The sequence below is a fragment of the Ambystoma mexicanum genome, chromosome 13 (assembly GCF_040938575.1).
Source record: "Ambystoma mexicanum isolate Mex_15411 chromosome 13, UKY_AmexF1_1, whole genome shotgun sequence".
NCBI classification, from domain to species: Eukaryota; Metazoa; Chordata; class Amphibia; order Caudata; family Ambystomatidae; genus Ambystoma; species Ambystoma mexicanum.
In genome coordinates, this window is record NC_090938.1 from 578,622,694 (window position 1) to 578,643,852 (window position 21,159).

The 21,159-nt window shown below is 42.3% G+C and overlaps 1 protein-coding gene across 1 annotated transcript in view; it reads right to left on the reverse strand.

Annotated features, from left to right (window-relative positions):
* The window catches only part of CFAP97D1 (CFAP97 domain containing 1), a 624,049-nt gene extending 606,796 nt beyond the window's left edge, over nt 1-17,253 (reverse strand). Inside the window, exon 1 of the mRNA XM_069634404.1 lies at nt 16,894-17,253. Within this exon, the coding sequence (XP_069490505.1) occupies nt 16,894-17,110 (217 nt within the window). The 5' untranslated portion in view covers nt 17,111-17,253. The remainder of the gene's footprint in view (nt 1-16,893) is intronic.
* Between the last annotated feature and the right edge of the window lie 3,906 nt (nt 17,254-21,159).

The window sequence follows — 21,159 nt, forward strand, 5'->3', positions numbered from 1 at the left end:
TCACAGATGGAGAAGCAACCAGGATGGGAGAACAAAATGCTTGTGTATAAGGAGTCATGAAAGACATGAAGAGAATGGAATGCCCTGATATAACAAAGATAGCTGGATTGCCTGGATGTTGGGAACGAACTCAAGTTTTAGTTTATGGACAAGTGAAATCCAAGAAGGGATGGGAAGCAGGAATGATGTCATGTGCAGCTCATCTACCGAAGTCAGAATACGTGCAAGAAGTACAAAGAGTAAACAATGGGTGTTTGAAGTCTTGGGCGAAACATGCCAATTTATTGACATGGGTAGAAAATGAATCAGGTCCAATGATGATGATTCTTCTGGCAAATGCAACATTGTGTTTTCGAAGAGAAGGAAAAATTAGTGTGGGAGATAACTGTGGCTGTAAAACTACAGTTGATATCTCCAGAATGGGAACAGGGACAGCTGTTCTGATGGATGGATATTGAGGTTGTGCGTCCAGAGCTTACATGAAGTTGCCCAAGGATTGGGCAGGAACGTGTTCCTTGGTGCTCATCCATGTTCCAGCATTAGTGATTCCTCAGAGCGACCTGAATATTGGAGGATTTCCAAAGGTTGCTGCACATTTGAGGAAGAGAAGAGCGCTTCAAGTTCTCAATCGAACCAGAAGAGAAAACTTTGAATCTATTCCCTATGAGCACAGGTTGTTTAGCCAGACTGCTTTGATATTTACAACTATTTTTTGTCCGGGATCCAGACGATGGCCAATGCCAAATGGTTGCAGATTACCAGATGGAAGCTTCGGTAGACAATTAACACCACCATAAAGGGATATAATGCTATCAAGGAAGAGGGCTATACAGCTGATGACCCTGTAGAACAGATATGTCCTTGATCACTGCAATGGAAGGAGGAGTTTGTGCCAAAATCATGCCATCATGTTGCACGTTCATACCTCCTCATGATGATGGGAATGGGACCTTGACAGAGGCCATAATGTTGCTGACGAACCTGCATACCAAGATGGAAGACAAAACCGAGGCCATTATAGATGACAGCTGGTTTGCATCCATATTCTCATGTATTCCACAATGGATGGCAAATATCTTCAAGTTCCTTGCAGCACTATTGCTCATGATGATGTTTGGATTCTGTGTAATCAAGATTATAATTGCCCAATGCAAGAAGACAGCAAAGAAAGCAGTAGGAATGAAGATCATGATCAATGTCAAATCAGGGTTTGGACACAAGGAATTGACTGATGAAGATGTCAGAAAATACATAGAGGCCAGAATCGTGGCACCAGAAGGAACTAAGTTCCTGTATCCGAAAAAGGACAAGAAGTATGTGGGATGATGGGTCTATTGTTATACGAATGGACAGTGCAGCTACATGACTTGGAATGTGGATGAACATGTCAAATCAGCAGGCTCACTGAAGGGAGTGATGAAAATCTGGACTGTGAAGAAACACTTCTACAAGAGAAGGTATCAAAATGTGGATACTGGTGAAAATGTGGTTGATGAATCGACCAGAGGGGGAGTGTAGAGGAGAAGGGACATGCCTCTGCAGGACGTCCTGCCCCCCTAGTACCTATATGCTGGGATCCTGAAATCATGCCATGCTTGACACCAGCAGTTGTGACTATTCCGCAGCGGACATTCAAGAAAAGGTATCCATTGAGAAAACCATATCAAATGCATTCCTGAAGAGAAGATAATCTAATGGAGGAGCTTCTTGAAGGAATATGAGAAAGAGAGAAATAGAAGCTGGTGATGTCACAAGAGACGAGTGTGACGCCCTGAAGAATGCCTGAGGAAGAAAATGTATGGATCATCTAGAAACCGATGACGAAAATAAGAGCTGAGTAACTTTAAAGTACAAAAGAAGATTGCATATGTAAGAAGTACTGCAGAAAATGCAAATCATTCAATAAATGTACAGATGCAGCAACGCAAGTAGATTAAGTGATCATAGAAGCTGGCTATATATAGTGAATAGACTGAAGAGGGAAAATCAAGATCAAACTCCTGCCCCTCACATCGACAGACAGGACAGCAGGAAGAATAAGGAGCACACTTATCATTTGAACCAGACCCCAGCGCACCCATGGGTGACAAATATGCTGAAAGACACTCACTTCATCAACATTGCAACTTCCATGCTACATTAGCCAATGCAGCAATACCAGAATCTACAAAACACAAGAATCCCTGTTTAAAGGCTTGCAGATGCCTATATAAACTAACCTGATCCAATTGCACAGTGTAAAGTCATGTTTCAGGAAGATCACAGCCAAGTGCATTTGTCTCACTGAACACCAGCCACAGTGGGGATTCATGCTGACTTCAGCAATGCTCCTCGCAAACCCAGGAGCAGCCAAGGTTGTGCAGTAAGATAGGATTGCTTTCTTTGAACGACAGTGAACTCTGGCAGACAGAACATCCAGAGCCCAGTGTTTTTTTCTCCTGGGAACGAAAGACATTTTCGCAAGACTCACACACCATTTGAAACATAATTGTAAAAAGAATGGCTCAGCTCTGGCCAATGAACGCTGAGGGTCCAGGGGCGAAAAACCTGTTTCAGCTAAAACTGATGGGAACAAGTTCATAATGCAACAAGTTAGAATTAGGTAATGGGGGTGGCGCAGCTAAACCAACCCACTGACGCAAAAGTCCTAGGGCCTCATTACAACCCTGGCGTTAAGGGGTTAACGGCGCCGTAAAAGGCTGCGGCGCCGTTAAACCCTTAACGCCCGATTCACACTTTAACGCCTGCTTTTTGCAGGCGTTAAAGTCCAACCCGCTAAGGGACATTGGTGCTAATTACGGCACCGTAATTTACGGTGCCGTAATTAGAGCCTTCCCCATTCCCATTGAGCCCTATGGGCCAAAAATGGGAATGGGGAAGGGGCCATGGTGAATGGGGATTTACCGCCCCGCCAACCTTGGAATGGGGCGGTAAATTCGCCATCCACCATGGCGAAATCCGGCATGGACCATGGTGCTAATAGCACCATGGTCCAACGCCAGGGTTGTAATGAGGCCCCTAATGTCCAATGGTCAGGTTTCCTATAAGGGCTACATAGGTAACCTATCACTTAACAGCCAATAGCAGGATGAGATAGGTTTCTGGGAGCTGGTCCAATTCTGTGAGGTCAGCCTGCAGTGTGTTACAAAGCTGGCTTGCAAGCCAGCCCCGGCGGAGACGGTGCCTGGATTCTCGCTGTACAGGAAGCTCTCTGTGTGTTTTTTGCTGCCCAGAAATAAACGCAGTTTGGAACATGTTGCTGCCTATTTGGGACTCTGCTGCATTTCTTTGGGCAAAATGGGAGGTTTGGGGTCTCCCATAGCTCAGACCCCCAGAAGCCCTTGTGGGGGTCCAACTTCTCCCCAACAAGACTACATGCAGAGCCACCATTGTATAGCAACTGGACATAGGTATCACAAATATAGTTAGCTTAACCCAGTGGAAATAAGAGCTGAAAGTTGTGTTCCAGCAAAGAATTAGTCAAGATCATGGAAGAATCAAGAAGGGCTGTCTGGCCTGGTGTCAAGGCTGAAGCAGCCATGGTTGGTTATCTATTCCTGAAGGCAGTGAACTTGAGATGCTGAATCATCCCTTGTTAAGGTGCAAAGAAAGAAAACCATGAGTGCCCAGTTTTATTTATTCAAGACTATTAAATGCTGCAAAATGGGCCGAATTGCGGTCTCCTGTCACGTGAGTCAAGGATGGAAACAGAGTTGGGCATTCAGTCCCAGAACTATGATAGCACGTGCTCACACTCCCTTCTATTTCCAGAGACGAGAATACACTGCAAGGCCAAGTTCAAAGACAATCGTCATGGCAGAAGGCATGGGTGATGAGAGACGTTGGGCTAATTGGGTGGGGAGGTAAAGTCAAGTCCATCTCCTGGCGCCCGGGGTATGAGCTTACGTTCTGCTAGTGAACCAAATGTTCCAGACTGGCACGAGTGTGCCAGCCAATTGTAGAGGGCCATAAAATGAAGGGCCTTATAGTTTGAGAGCCAATAATATACAGTGTACTTAATACTGATGAAGAATGACTTGCACTAGAGGTGGGCATAGGTGGTCCACCTGACAGTAGATGTCCTATCAGAACCCACCCCCTTATAGAAAGTATATTTAGATGTTCCCCTTGAGCCGATCAGTACCCCGTAGGTTTTTCTTATTTGTCATGTAGTATGACATCACGTATGACAAATCTTTTGTATATTAGTGTGATTTTTTATGAAATGCTTCGAGAAGGCTTGTGCGACATCCGTTGATGTCCGTTGTAACTCTCTGTTTTAGATAATTGATATTAAAACAGAAAACACTTTGCCATCTTCCTGAGTTGGTTCGATTATTTGGTGTCAGAGTTAATCTGCAACCGATCCATTGAATGCGTTCTTCCAAAAGGGCTTTAATGCTCAGTTTTATTAGTATAGGCCCTTTTATTTTGACAAGACACCACTAGGACTGCATTATTATTATTTGATGGTTGTAGCTTGCTCCCGTCTTTAGATTTAGGATTAGATAGGCATTTTTCAAACACATGTGAAGTTCAATAAACACCCTTGAACTGTGTTCACTGGTCTCTGTCTTACTGTTGATACCATGCCAGCCCTACAAATCCCATAACAGTCTTGTCCAACAATAGGGAGTCGTCGGCGTAACCCAGCCATCCATGTTTTTGTTTATTTATAATGGGCGGGAAATGCTGACAGTTGTCAATACAATGCCCCATATCAGAAACATACAGATTGTACAGGGTTGGAGCTAGGGGGCAACCCTGTTTTAAGCCAAAGTTTGTTTCTATGGCTTCACTAAGGGGTGCCCTCCTTGTTCAATATAAGCTGTACAGTTGTATTACTGTGCAGTTTCCTAATGGAAAATAATAAACCTGGGCTTATTTCCCAATTCCTCATCTTTTCCCAAAGCAGAATCGGTGTCAAACGTGCCCTTAAAATCAATAAAACATATTTGTATAGGTGCCTCATTTTTTCTCTACGTATCACAAATTAAAAAGGACAGAGCCTAAAGATTTGAGGTGACACCCATCCCTTTCCTAAAACCGACTGTTTGTTAGACAATAGCTTGTTCCACATTCATCTCTCTCAGCAGAGAGACCAGAGAATATCTTCGAGCACACATCTGACACAGCAAGTAATCTATAATTTGAGGTATTATCCCTAGCCCACTTTTTAAATATGGGTATTAATATAAAAGCCCTCCAGCTAGTGGGTAGGATTCCCTTTTCTATTATATTTGTAAACTTGCTACCTAGAGAGTTAGACCACCAGGCTGGTTCATTTTTATATATTATTTTCCTTTATTTTGGTACCCTACCCCACACTCTTTCTGCAATTAGTTGTAAGGAATTGGAGTTTTTCTTAGTATAGGCCCTTTTATTTTGACACAACAGCGCTAGGACTGCTTTATTTTTCATTTGATGGTCGATGCTTGCACCCATCTTAGATTTAAGTTTAGCTTAGGTATTTTTTCCAACACCCTTGAACTATGATGAGTTCCTTATATTTCCCATTTCTTCAACAAGGTGTTTAACTAAGCTTTCAATGTCCAATATACCTTCTGCATTCCTGTTTTTAATAATTGTCTTGCTCTTCTTTGCGTTCCTATCCTCTATTTTTGGAAGAACCTTTGTAAAGTCATAACCCAGAGCTGAGAGCTCCTTCCCATATGATAGGACAAGTTCTACAACAATAGGGGAAGCCAAATGCACAATGGACCAATTAGATTCTAGTGTCGTCTGCGGAAATCTTAACTCTAGTAATGTCTTTGGTTGTTATGATCCTTGGGTCAGGGATTTGATGCATTAATTCCAATGTGTGCTTTCAATTTAAAAAAGGGCTGCATGAAGTAGCATACTTGTCCCAAATCATAATAATAGAAGTATGCCCATCTGCATATGCGGCTATCTCCCTCAAAGGCTGATTTTGTATGCTTTTATTGACCTGCACATCTTTTCCTTGATCGCCCATTCTGCGCTCATAATCACATCCCAATCCCCCTCATCACATGTTTCTTTATCACTCACTTATTCCACTACCTCCTCTTGCTGTGTCATTGCCACTCTGTTCGTGTTTTTTGTGGACTACATTTTCTCAGTTAACCAAGAATCCAAGGCACCCTGTCCACCACCCTTCAGACCTCTTTGTTTATTTCCAGGCTTATTTTTTCAAAGTTTGTTTTCCTCTTTCACTAATATGAATGACTTCTTTCCGTCCACACATCTTGCCCTTTCAGTTGACATTTCAGCCAGGGACATCGATTTTTTAGGCCCTGCCTTATTCCTGTTATATTTTTTCAGATGCATCTTTTTTATTTTTACATTTGTGCAGACTACAAGGTGGTAGATCTTCTCTGTCAGAAACAGAGGATATCCCTGTGCCTCCTGGTTTATATCCTGGTTGGGCTCATCTATATCTATGTCATGTACAGTTAATATTGAGTCATCTGCTTCACAAACATCATCCTCTTGAATCCCCATGTGTTGCCCTAAGTCCCCTTGGTTTTGTGGATGTGTAGCCCCATAGCCTCAACCGTTTTACACACAGGATTAGTGCCACCCATAGCCATGTCTACAAGCATGATCAAACTTTCCTTTATCACTTTGTGTTCATTGTACATAGTATTACACATTGCAAATGAGGCTTTTAGTAATTTAAGGAGTTCTGCCTCATATACATTCGCCTATTCAGAGGAGTCTGAAAATGACGAGCATCTATTATAAGTAGGTGGTAAGACGTATGCCATTTTGGCTATTTTGGCAAGATCCAGAGATCTCTCGAGGTTAGTAAGCAATATCTTCTCCCTCGTGTTGCTTTCCCCAATCTTTCTATTACTCGGACCCCGGCCTTCCATCGATTTCTCTTTTAAGATAAGGACCATATTTAGGGGGGAATTATTGTCGATAGGCACCACTTCCATAGGTTCATCATTATCGGAGGGGAGGGACATGCTAGTCCCCAAAGAACGGGTTACAGGAGGACTGGGTTTCTTTTTTGGCTTTGGGTAAGATGTAATTTGTTTCCTGCTCCATTTTCAGCTCTCCTCTTTTGTCCCAAACTGCTTTGATCACTCCCAACTCCACCCCCTTAGATGTGAGTTTCATTGACGATTTATCACCTTTTATCCTTTATCTTTTATCTCTAGATGAGGCACATGAGGCTCTGCAGGCTGCTTTAACCGTACTTCTCAATTGGTACTTCTTCATACAAGTTGCCAGAATGTTCATTTATCTTAAGACAATAGTCTATTGTATTTTCCAATATTATCCTTACACGTTATTAACACACGAACCCCGGTGTTTAGCGGGTTCCAATCAAATATCGAGACCATGGGAATTAAGCAGATACAAACAGAAAGAACAAAACCAACCCACCACACCACCAGTAAAACAGCCAAACAGCAAACAGCACTCGTCTTTTCACTCAGCTTGTCCATGTGTGCTTGTGCACGTGTCTGGCTGTTTTTCTAGCGACCTGAAAAAGAGGTGTGGCCTCAGTTTAAAATTGATGAAAAGTGGGTAAAATAGCAGCAGATATGACCTGTAAAGGTGACAAAAGATTTATTTATTTATTTATTTATTTATAGAGCGCTTTACACCAAGGCGCTGGATAAACAGTATGACTTATAAGTCCCTCTCCATATAGGAAACAAGAACCTGTTTTAGTTTTCTCCGCTTGGTACCGTAGTCTCTTGAAACAGTTCACAAGCAAGGATAGCGTTCCACAGCAAAGAGCAGTCATCTGTGCGCATTTCTGGCTGTTTTTCTAGCGGGCTTGCAAGTGTGCACAAGTAGCTCAGTGGAGTTTTGATACTCCTGATCAAGACTTGATCAAAGCACAGAAACAAGATCTTATTTTAGGCCCATTTTATAACCACTTGCTAGATGCAGAGCAAAATCCTCTGACTGACGAAGACTGCAAAGGGAAAGAAGAACTGAGGGTGTTGCTAAAGAACAAAAAGAGATTTGATTGCAGGATGGACTGATGATTCTGTGTTAGGACAGATTCAGTTGGTGGTACCTTTGTATTTCAGGGACTGATGTTACAGCATGCCCATGATGCCATAACTGCAGGTCACAGAGGTTCCCAGAAAACTTTGGAAATCCTAAGAATATGCCTATAGGCCACACATGTCCCAAGATGCAGAGCTCTGTGCAATGGGATGCTTGCTGTGTGCGCAGTTTCAACCTGCTTCCTCAACACACAGGGTGCCATTAATGAAGAGGTCGGACACTTCCATGGTCAGATATGCAAATTGACTTTGTAGGTCCAATGCAAAGGTCAGCACGTGGAAACCGATATTTGTTTATGGTCACTTGTGTAATGTCCAAGTGGGTGGAATGCATTCCGGCACACGATTGTAGTGTGCAAACAGCAGCCACTTTGCTAGTAAAACATATTTTCTCTAGGTTTGGTTTACCTCAAAGGATAGAGTCAGACTGTGGTAGTCCTTTCACCAGTGCAGTGATGACAAAGATGTGGCAAATCTTGGGTGCAAAAAGGAAACTGCACATTTCATACTGTCCCTCTTTTTCTGGGGGTGTGGAACATTGCAACAGGTCAATTTTTAAAGAAATGTCTAGCTGAGGCAGGGTCCAGTTGGGATTTGCGACTCCCTCTGGTGCTAATGGCTGTTAGGTCAACACCATCCAGATCCACACACCTCAGTCCACACAAGATTCTAACATGAAGGAAGATGGTTTTGCCACACATTTACTTCACAGGACCAATGAACAGGTCCTCGCGAATGCAGCCACAATTCACAAATATGTAGATGAGTTGAGGAAACGCTTGCAACATGCTTTTTAATTTGAACAGCGGAACTTAGAAAGAGCCGCTGACAGTGCAAAGTCCTACTGTGATAGGAAGACATCTGTGAGAGAATATGAAGTAGGTGACCAAGTTTACAAGTTTGACTTTGGGAAAGGTAAAGATCAAAATGCCAAATTCCTTGCATCTTGGCGAAGGCCATTTAAAATTGTCGATAAAGTTTCACCTGTGGTCTAACAAATTGCTGCAAAGGATGGAAAAGTGACTGTGGAACAATTTGTTCATGTTAAGGAGATAAAACCATATCACCAGAAGCATGAGATGAGAAGGTTTGAACAAATTGCAGACGCAAATAGGAAGTAAAGGGTGTAGTTGTATTCAGGAAATGAAGCACTGTTATCTCGAAGAGATTTACTATAGCAGGTAAGTAGGTATGAATGTAACTATTAATTTAATTAGAAAAGGTGGTAAAAGGAGGGTACATCAAATAAGTAACTGTGAGTACATTTTAAGACTTATTTAAAAGGGGGGGTGAAAAAGGTGAGCATATAGGTGGAAATATCAGCACAAGATGTACAAAACATATATGTATAAATAAAAGAAAAACAAATAGAAGTGAGCCAAGAGTTCCAGATTGGTGTTTGTTTAGTTTGGTAAGTGTCACAGGGTGATGTATGATTAAATTAGCAGGTGTTTTGAATGGATTCTGAATCTTTGTAGCAATGGTTAATTTGTTTATTTTGTTTCTTGATTGAAAGTGCTATATTGAATGTTGTTATGTTTAACCTACATGCTTATTTACAGCCAGTGATGAAAACAGTTGCCATATTGTATTCTTGTCCATGTATTGTGTACAGGTGGTCATGGAGAAAAATCCTTGAATCATAAATGTATATATTGTATATTTTATATTGCTTAATCCACAGTTTTATTTCAGGTAAACTTCAAAGAAATGGGAAAATGAATGGGTTTGGTGTACATAGTTCTTAATCTGTCTTTTTCTTGTATTTTTCTAGAAAATAACTTATTGCCCCTCCTGCATTTCTGGCGCTGGCAGCCGGATCCTAGGACCCCGAAGTCAGCCAGATGAACAGGAGTCCCCATGACAAAACCCTGTGGACCGAAGAGGGGGGAGAAGATGGAGACCCCTGAAGGAAGCCCCACCTGCTGAGGATGAAAGCTTGCTTCACATTAAAGAAAGCTGTGGCATGTGCACAGGTCTGGTTGAAAATGTCCATGATGAAGGGTATGTTATTTGATTTTTGAAAATATGCACCATATCATTCCCTGACTTTAGTTATTTTCAACTGAGACATTGACTTCAACATATTCATTGATAGGGTTAGACTAATGCAGCCATCCAGGCATAGAATAGACACTATGAACATTATGGACAAGTTAATCTTTTCATCCTTATTTTCTTCATTTTGGGTAGCAAAAGGCCTTAATGTTACCTGCATTTTAATTATTTATTTATTTTCAAAAAATCTAAAAAAAGGGGTTTCACAAAAAAGATTTTTTTTAAAAGATCACTTATTTAAAAAAAAACAAGAAGAAGGTGACCAATAAAAAGGCCAGTAGATATGGAATCTAAAAAGTCTCATAATAAAAAATTCACAAAAATGTAATCTAAAAAATAAAATAAATTAAAATGTGTGAATATATTTTGGCGTACAATATGCTGAAGTTAAAGCATAAACATTCCTTATTTTATTTCATGCGTACAAGATCACACATATAGTTTAAATGTTGCCAAGCTTGTTGTGTGTTTCTGTAGGAGCCCATACGTAGGCCAGGTGCCCACAGAATTAAAGGGGGGGTGTATGTGGAGAAAATGGGGCTCCAATTTCAGCATGGGCAGAATATTAGCAAACTCAGACTGACAGCAAGATGGGTGAGACTTCAGGCTGAATCTGGTTCGAGTTAGTATTGTGAATGCATGCAAAACATACAAGGTAACAGGGGGGCTTGAATTCAGCAGTACATAAAAAGCTGATGTTATCATTTGGACACCACACCTTGGTTCAATATGGACCGAATTGCACTGAAATATAAGACTAACAATTTACTTACTCACTAACACTCCTAAATTCTAATCTATCCCCACACTAATGTTAAGCCCATAGCTCTTTGGTGTACAATTTTGGTGCAAATTATGCGTACAAATTGGCACACTTAAGTGGATGGCAAGCTCATGCTTTGCAATGTGCTTGGAGAACGCAGAAGAAAATAAACGTGAAGAATTAAAGCTGTTTTGCAAAGAACATGTGAGCTTAGGAATGTGAAATCTGTTTTGCTCACTGTAGCTCTATTGTTCATTTTCTGCCGCAGGGAACCAGCGCAGAGAAATGCAACTCTTTTTCATCCATTTGCTGCCTGAATTACTGTGCAAAGGTGCAGGCTGAACACGTGCTTTCTGGAATCTTCTCGAGGATTGACAAAGGCAGGTGGTTTCTGATTGGCACATGACGACACTGTCAGAGGCAGGAATTTTCTTACACTTTCTTTAGGCAAACATATGTTTCATGGGCAGATCTCAGAGGTTGGTTTAAAAAGGATGTGCAGTGACGTGAAAGAGGGTTGTCTTTCTTCCTGGGCTCTCAGAGTGTGCTGCATATGCTGATGGTGCAGGCAGGCTGACTAGGAAGACTTTGCTGAGTTCATTCATGCCGAGAGGAGAGAAAAGCAGATAAAGAAACTGTCCAGTGAGGACTGTACAGGCAGACTGGGAGAGAGATTCTTACCAGATGGAACAGAGAAAATTCCTGCCTTGCAGTTCGAGGGCACACAGAACCAAGTGTGTTTTAGGTGAGTTCACAAGTCCAAGTGAGGTGTGCGATCTGTGATTTGTGAGTGCATGTTACAGGCAGTCAAAGGCTGAAGAATTTTGTTCTACATTTACAAACGCGGGTAGTTATTTTTCATGTGTTCTTCACCATCCAAGTAGCAAGCTTAAAAAATAACCGAAGGCATTAAGTTGCACAAAGCAAATGCTATCTTTCAAAGAATTTTAATAACCATGTTTTGAACTGCAACACAAAAAGGGTGTTCGAATTCCATTGCGAGGAAAAGCTCATTTATCACGGGGGAAGCATTACAAATGAAATGTGCTCACAGTTATGTTCATCTTTATTTTGAATTAGAGGGAAAGTCATGTGAAAACTCAGTATATTGCATGTGTTGTTTGTATTTCACATGAATTCTAATTACATATAAAGCACAAAAAAAGAAGCAAGTCAGCCTTAGTCTGTTTATTATGTGTCCTAGTTATTTGTGATAGCATACAGACAGGCTAGAAGCTGGTGAAGTATTTTTATTTTACTGCATTTGGTATTTTCATTTTACAGCACGTGATAAAACGCAAGGTATGACATGTCACTATATGAGAACTTGTTCCAAAGGGGAGCAGATGAAGAAGGTGGGAGAAGGGACAAAGGAGGGTCCTTTGTCCCTTCTCCCTCCTTCTTCATCTGCTCCCCTTTTGTTTCCTCGTATTGTTTCCAGAGCCCCAATATATTCTGTCTGCTTTCTAGCTTTTAGCCCTTGTATTTTGTTACCAAATATGAGAACATATTTTCTATTATTTTACTAGTGAACATTCCTTCTCCAGGCCACGCATGAAAGCAATGACCTTCAGTCTCCTGGACCCACTGAAAATTATACTTTCAAATGTTATCGCGATACTGGGGCCATTTTATCACACATAGAGAGGGCTATCCAGATAGGGCATTAATTCCTGTATTTTTGCTGCACTTCCTTTATGTCCTAAATACCATAAGCACCCCCCTCCCACTCTTCTTTCTATACCCTTCTCCTTATAACAATCACACCCACCCTTAGTCACTCATCTCCCCCTTCTTTCCCCCCTTTCGCTCTGGCCTTTTCCACAGACCCACCCACGCACACACCAAACACACTGGCCTTCTCCTCAGGCCCCGACCACTCACTCTGAGTTAGTAGGTAACGGCCCACTCCATGGGCTCACCTTCCCCTAGGTTAATAACACCAGGTGTCGAGGTACCTCCTCTCCTCTCATTTTTGCCTACCGTAAAAATGCCAAGTGTGTTATTATACACAATGTACCTGTCGGCGATGACCCTTCCACCTCAGTCAACACTGCTAAAACAATAAGAACACTTACTACCACGTGCGAGTCCCTCTTCACTTCTTCAAAATCTACTCCAATAACCATGTTATATGACACCTGACTCAAATCAATGACACAACTATACAATTGCTTGTACTGCATGTAACTCCCAACTACCGGGGTTCGCCCTCACTATGCATCTAATGCTCTAATGCAGTGGTGCCCGCACTCACACCTCCACTCTCTATTGGGTGGCATGCACCAAAATGTACGACTATTACGGCTGATCGTCCTCCCACATTTGAGAATGCATCCTAAAGTCCATAAAATACAGTCTCTCCATCCTCTTTGGACATGCAACCATGATGCAGCACTTTCCTGCACGGTTACACTCACGTGTCCTAGAGTTCCTCGTGTCCCCTTGGCACCAAGCCTCTCGGGCGGACTCACTCCTCCCCCTGTGAGTGGGTGGCACTCGGGACCAGGCACACTTTGTGAACTCAGCATCTGCACAGCCTTTTCGGTGTTGCGCATGGATCAGGTCTGCGGTCGCCATACCTACGCCCCCAGAGAGCGCAGCCAGAATACCCCAGTTGACCAAAAGAACTGAGGATCTTGCTGGGGCCTCCAAAAATGTATCAGGGGTCCTCTACGGCTCGTAATCAATAAGGTACCATCAGCAGTCCAAATAAAAGGAGCTCACACCGGACAAGAAGAAACACTGTTATTACAGCTGGGCGAGCACAAATCAAACTGCACAGTGGAACAGAACTGATTGAGGAGAGCTGACAAACTGGCTCACAACATGCAGTAGTTTCATATTGTTAATACAATGTTTGTACAGTTAGAAAAAGTTGCACTTCAGACTTCACATCTTCTTGTTTCCCAAGAAGCTTACTGGTTAAACTATGTCATACATAGACATACATTAGTTAGACATGATTAGAGAAAACAGACCTACTCCCTTTCAGTCCATCGCCTCCCCGTGTGGCGCCACATTGCTTCCTGCGTCTCCCTGCAAACACTTTGCAATTAGTAATAACATAATTGTGCTGATTTCTGGGTCTTTATTCATCTGCCATTGGTCAGCACCAGGACGGAAGGAACACGAGACACCCTAAAACTATTGGGAAGGGAGACATTCACATGGCACCTACAAGATAGTAACTTCACAAACACTGTTGTGGACACTCTGTGGGCATGTAACTTTCCAGGGACACCAGTACTTACCATCTGATTGATTTTTCTTGGAGCACCCCACCATTTCACATCCTCGTTTCCATACCCGGTGGTGAAGGTGCAATTTTAAACTGCCATGGTGCCATGTGAGTGCATCTCTAGGTCAGGTTGATTTCCCCAGATCCCACGAGTTGCCATGGGACTGGCTCACCAGCCATGATAACATCCCCCGGTGCTGTTCCCAGCAACTGCAGTCTGCTGGAGATGAGCAGCTTGAATTCAGCTCCCCCCGCCCCTCAGCCAGGGTGCATGGGCCATGTGTTCAGAGCGGGTTTTGTGGTTTTGCCTTTCTCACATTTGTACAGCTAGTCCCCTTTTATCCAGAGTGTTTCCCCCCTCTTTGTTCCCTTTTGTGCCTGGTCCTTCGAGGTGTCCCAGCCAATGCCCCTTATTCCCGCAATTGGTAGGTGCACCCCATGGTCAGGTGCTGAATTAGCACCTTCTTTACAAAATATTGAAAATTAAACCAAACAATAAATTATTTAGTGATGTCAAACAATATAACAGTGTATGGGAAGAACATTAAAAGTCACTCTAAGATGAGTGTCCTGACAAAACGGGAAATGGTAGATCAATTAGAAATAATTGGAGCTTTTCAAGGGGAATCAATTGATATGCAACACCTCCTGTGAGAAATACAAATAATAGATGTGACTCACTCACCATCACATGATTATTTTGTACTTTCCACTCTTCAATTGTGTAGAGATGCACCAGATCTTAATGTATTTACCACTCAAAAAGAAGATCCAATCATTGGCAGATTTTTCATCACCTGCAAGTTCCTGAAGACTTTTCCGTATCTGAACAAGATTATCAGAGGAAGGAAGATCTGAGAATCTGAATGGCATTTCAAAAATGTTGATGATCCAGTATGGACTGCTGGTTACGAACCCCACTCTAGGTACAATCAGTGGGTAGCACCAACCTCATTCTGAATTACAATGTTAAATGATGTCAATGATGCAGCAACCGCTGGTCATTTGGGTTTTAAAACATTTATGGATATCCTATGTGAGGTTGCTTATTGGCCATTGGTCAAGAACGAAATATATATTTAATGGGGTGTCTGGTATATGCTCAGTTCCAACTTAGTTCTCCCACTCACCAGACTTCCCTACAGAAAAGAGGAATGTGGTTACTTTGGCTTAACCTACAGATCAATTTCATTGGGCTGCTGATTTGTTGCTCCCATGTTATCAAATATATGTGGAAGTTACTTGCCTATTTACCAAATGGATTGAATGTCTCCCATCGCCAAACTGAAAGGAAAAAACTGCAACCACTTTATTAATGAACCAAATCTTTTCTCATTCGGCCTTCCTCAAAGGATAGAATCTGACTATGTAGTCACCTTACTAGTGAAGAGATGATTAAGATGTGGGAAATTCTATGAGTAAACAGGAAACTACACATTGCTTACTGCCGGCATCCAGGCGCTCTACATCAGGACAATTGTGGGTATTGTAAAGACGTTTATGATGGATTCTGGACCCATTTGGGACTTATGATTAAAATGAGCACTAATGGCTCTGAGATCTACCCCTACGTCAACCCACCGAATGTCCACTTTTAAACTTTTGACCAGTAGAAACATTGTATTACCCCAGCATCTGTTCTGCTGAACACAGGAATAGACGCTGATCAATTCCTGTACTACTTATGAATATGTTGAAATTCTTTGAAAACACCTTTAACTTGAATGTTTCTATGCCCAATGAAACCTGGACAAATCTTTAGTCAGAAGAAAGAACTACTATGACCTCAAGACCTCAAAATAGGGGTATCCAGTAATATTGTCCGCATATATATGGTCGACATACATAATGGTGCCGGGAAAAGGTTGTAGCAACATTTCATATGGCAACCATATATATGGGGTCAAGGGAAGCGAGGGTCCCTCACTCCACTTGACAAAAAGAAAAGGTTTTGGGGGTTGCAGGCCCACCCCACCTCTGCATGTTCAATGTAATAATGTCTCTGCCTTTGTTCCTGTATATATTTCTGGTCGAAACACCACATCATTAAGAAATACAACTACTCAACAATGCTTGTTCTGGGACTCAAAATAAAACCTGATTTTCATGCTCTTTTCTAAGCCATCCACCAAGATGTCAAATCCTCAGTGGGTAACTCAGTGTTACCGATTTACAAGAGACCCACCACAACCTTTCTCAAAAAGCACGCACAACCACCGCCTACTTTTTATATTAAAATATATCACATTAAAATGAAAATGTCCATGTCCTATTAAAAAAGTCCAGAAACTCTCCACCCACTAAACGCTGCGTTTCATATTACTCAAATGTTGTCAACATGCAAAAAACAAATTATATATGTTATAGATTGTCATAGTCGTTATTGGACCAACTCATTAAATAAAGAGACTGCATAGTACAGAAGCGCTCAGGACCACATTGGTCCCTTCAATGATGTTTGCTCCAGTCCACCAGAAACAAAGCTCATACCCCTGAGAACTGGCCTTGTAATTATAAACATATAACCATGCCTGTGTGGCACCGAAAGCGTACATGCTACATGCAGGGGTCTGCAACCTGCAGCTCTTCAGGTGTGTTGGGAGTACCACTCCCAAAATCCTGCACCATTGACTATGCTTGCTAGGGCTGATGGGAATTGCAGTATAACACATCTGTAGAGCCAATGGCTGAATACCCCGGCGCTACAGTACACGGCCTTGTGCTTCGTTTGTCGGTCAATATCCGACTACAGCAGACACACCACGTTCACGAAATGTAATAGGATCTCACAGCAATACGTAATGGAGATGACGTACCGGAGTCTACTCGGCTCCTGTGACACTGATAGTGGTGGTTATCCCATTTCTTCTTCAGGACTGTGTTTTGCCTCTGATTGCCGACTATGAGTGGATATGCCAAGTATTCAACGGAGTTCATTCTCTCCCTCCTAATCACAGTTGAAGAGGTGACTGAGCCGGGGCTGCAGTGCAGCATCGCAGGCAGAGGTTGCCACGGCAACGTCGGTTGTGACATCACTGGTCAGCAGTGCCGCTTTCTATTGGAAGGGTCTGTGCGGATTGTCTAGCGCATAATTAACTGCGTGGTCGCTTAAGATTCCGCAGCGCCTTCCGCGTGCCTGTCAAACGGCTGGGCTGTTTTGCCCACATGGCTTTGCAGCCATAGAGTCCTGCGTCTGGAGTGCAGAAATGCCCCGGAACCAAAAGAAGGAGTGCGGTGCATCATTGCACACTTGACGAGACGCATGTAATGAGCTTCGTACCGGGTACATTGCATATCAAACGAGGCCTTTTCGGGATTCCCAGCTATTTCACAACATCAAATGAATGTAAAAGTCCTATGCGGAGGAGAATTCGAGCCAGATTTAAACCTTCAGATCCTATGAGAGCAATGTATTTCATAGCTCTGAAGTACAAATGACGTTGCATAATAGCCTCGCATTAAGATAAAAAGGCCCTGATGCTTCAAGTCTTGTGAAGTTTGGCTCCAGGATTCAATACTTGCAAAGCATCAAACTGGCACGTTCTGATATGCACAGGACCACATCTGGCACCGCTGCCTCCCAGTAGCAGGAACGTGTTCAGCCCCCACAACCGTCTATTCGCAAGAAACTGCAACGTCGCTCCTGCTTGTCTCAGAAAGGCTGATATGCAAGAGTATATATCAGATTAGAAATATTGACAAATCAAATTTAAAAAATCCAACGGCGATTTGCACGCACAAGAATTATGTAAAAAAAAAAGAAAAAAAGACTATACTGGCGGGATCCACTCGATCACCCCTTACCCTGCCTTTTACTTTTCCCACTACTGCGTTAAAACAAGCATTGGCAATCGCAACAGTTTGGGCTTTTCTGTAGGCATGGGGAAGACACTTGACTGGCAAATGCCTACAACTTATAAACAAGCCAAAACTGTTGGCTTTTCCAATGCTTGTTTTAACAGTACTTCAGAGAAGGAAACACATGGTGCTTATACATCAAGTGGCTGAAGGCAGACCTGCTTAAGACATTTGTATTACACCAGTACCAGGTTTACAGTTCCAATTAAGTAATTAACTCTCAGAGGACAGCTTTGAAAAAACACTGAGTGCAAAGTGTGATGGTAAGGCTTCAGTAAAGCGAGCTCAAAGAGTTCCCACGACAAGGTGTTTTGGGCGGGAAGGGGCAGGAATTTGGGGAGAATGGCCATAGGGATTAGCATGGCCACGGGCAGTCAATGGGTGGGCAAATAACCAAACAACACCTACAAGCTGCGTGTCCTTCCTCATATGCCATTTCTCCCTAGCTGTACTCTAATGCAATAGTTTCTGTTTAGGTGCTGCAAGCCCCGCCTAATAGTCAAAACTAAACATAGCCATCCACTCCACCACAGTACTTTGCATTCTCAAGAGTATGAACCTCATTTCTGGTGGATTGAAAGAAACATCCATTGAAACATCCATTGAAGCGATCACAACCTACAACATACAACATTAATTTTTTGCTCTGCATGTTGACAAGCTTTTCAGTAATTGTATGTGTTGGTAAATGCTGCGTTTAGTGGGAGGATCGTTTCAAGGATTTAAAAGAAACAGACATGGACATTTTCATTTTAATGTGATATATTTTTAATATAAAAAATAGGTGGTGTTATTTGACCAAGGTTAGTGTGGGCCTCTTGTAAAATAGTAACACTCAGTTACCCAGCGAGGGTGTGACATCTCTCTTGATGGCTTGGAAAAGGTCATGAAAACCAGGTTTTACTTTGAGTCAAAGAACAAGCACACTATTGAGTAGCTGTATTTATTGATGATGTGTTATTTCGGTCTAAAATAATTCGAGATATATACAGGAACTAGGGGTATTTCTGCAAGAGGGTGCCTTTTAATGTTTGTATTACTTACTGGTACTCTTCATTACTCCTAGTCCTTCCTCGGTGCTGTACTTATATGAAAACGCTCTGTCTTTCGCTCGCATTTCTCAACCAAATCTTTTGTTTTCCTTCCTTTATTCAGCTGCCTGGTTCCCATATCTGGCAATAACATATATCTCCTTGGTATTTGGTATTTATTTGGTTACTTACCTTACCTCATCACATCCTGTTGCTTACCCAAGTGATCAGATTGGTCTGTCTGAGGGTGGGCGAGATGGGCGCAAGCGCTCTGACAAGAGGTTTGGAAGATCACTAGTAAGTAACCAAAACATTACAGCCACTTCCATCTTCCTCATCCTAGTACCTACTTATGTGAGGTGTGCTAGAGACCACAGCAATCCGACCACATTGATCACTTTAAAAGGAAAAAGAAAACAATGCACACTGGAATACTGCACACGAGTGTCCAATTTTAATCAACCAAATGAAGACATCACCGTGGCTGGGCAGCTTGGAGAGTGCATGAGCAAAAGCCTGGTCAGTCTTGTCTGGAGGATGAAGCTTCGGGTGAATCCTGCAGTGAACTGTGAAAGTGGATTGAGAGGCCCAGTTGCCAGCTTACACATGTCCTGGAAAGCAGCAACACTATCTTTGATCCAGGAGGTGGCCACTCCCCCTCCTAGAATGGGCCTGAACACTCCACCCTCTAGGAGGAGGGTTCTAGAGAATGAGTAAGCAAGGGAAGGTACCTCCCTCAGCCACCTGCTGATGGAAAGATTAGATGTCCTTTGTCCTCCGCCAGCAGACTCATAGGTCACAAAGAGGCTCTTAGATGACCGAAACGACAGTGTTGTTTCCATGTACATCAACAGGACCTTACAAGAACATCAAGTCCAGCCATATCCTCAGACTCTGCCAGGGAAAGCTCAGCTGGCAACCCTGGATTAACAATGTGCTGGCATAAGTGGAAAAAAGAGGAGACCTTTGGTTGAAAAGTAGGGTCACATTGAACTACCACTGAGAAAGGGAGTCACCGGAAAGTAGAATGTGGCAACGAGAAGTACGCCTCACTCTCCAATACTCTGTCCTTGGTGATGCTAACCAAGAGCACATCTCTAAGGCTGAGGAATGTAAGGTCAGTCCCAATAAATTGGACAGCCTAATACAAGACAGGCTCTTAATTTGCCATCATGTGTACCCATCTCAATTATTCCTTATGTGTTGGGCGTGTTGCTCTGTCATTCCTTTGTAAATTGGTGGTTGCTACAAATGTATATAAAATGCAAGGTCCTACCTACCCTGTCGCTGTATGTCGAACTCCACCAGGAAAGATCAGTGAATGTTGTTAACAATGTCATGACAAAATGCGAGGGCTTGCTGGGAAAGATGGTTAACAATCACCTCTTTGCCAAATAATTATGGGAATTGGAGTGGCTTCCTATGAGAGAATTCATATTGGGCAATACAATATATTAAGATGTGACCAAATAAGAAAGATGCATGGGATTTGTATTGCTGTATTCCATTACATTTCCAAATTCAAAAGGACACATTTGTTCTTGTGTTTTAGATTGAATGTATTTGGCATGCAGTAGGTTTCGCGCACTAGGACAGGAGTAGTGCATTCTGAACGCCTGTGTTTATTTTATCATTACTCTACACAAGTGGAAACTTTTGTGCTGTTTGTGTTTACATTGTCCTAGTTTTTATGATCTAAGATGCACATATTTTGATAGACTTGTATGAAGTTGAGAATCCCTCAACCCTGGGGAATGTTGGTGCCATATTTCATTGGGTAAACAGATTGCCCTCATTCTATTGCCCTTAAGGCTTATTCAATTAATTAATAATAAATAGCCAAACAATACCCATAAGCTGTATAACTCTCTGTACATCATCGGCCTAGCTGTTAATGTTAAAGGTATGTGTACTCATGTAGGATGTTAATTGGGCAACATCTATTTCGGGGAATTTTTACACCCACCCAAAATCAGACACACACTTTTTAAATTTATTTATCAAAGTTCCTTTTATGAAACTTTGACATGCCAGTCTAAGAGTATTGATTCCCGACAGCATCCATCCCCTTCGGGACAGGAAATACACATGTCTGCACAAAAGGTCTATTTATTAAGAATAGAAACAATCAAACCAATGTAAGATATAAACAAATTATACATCTGCATCATTCTCTATGAAATCACTATATAA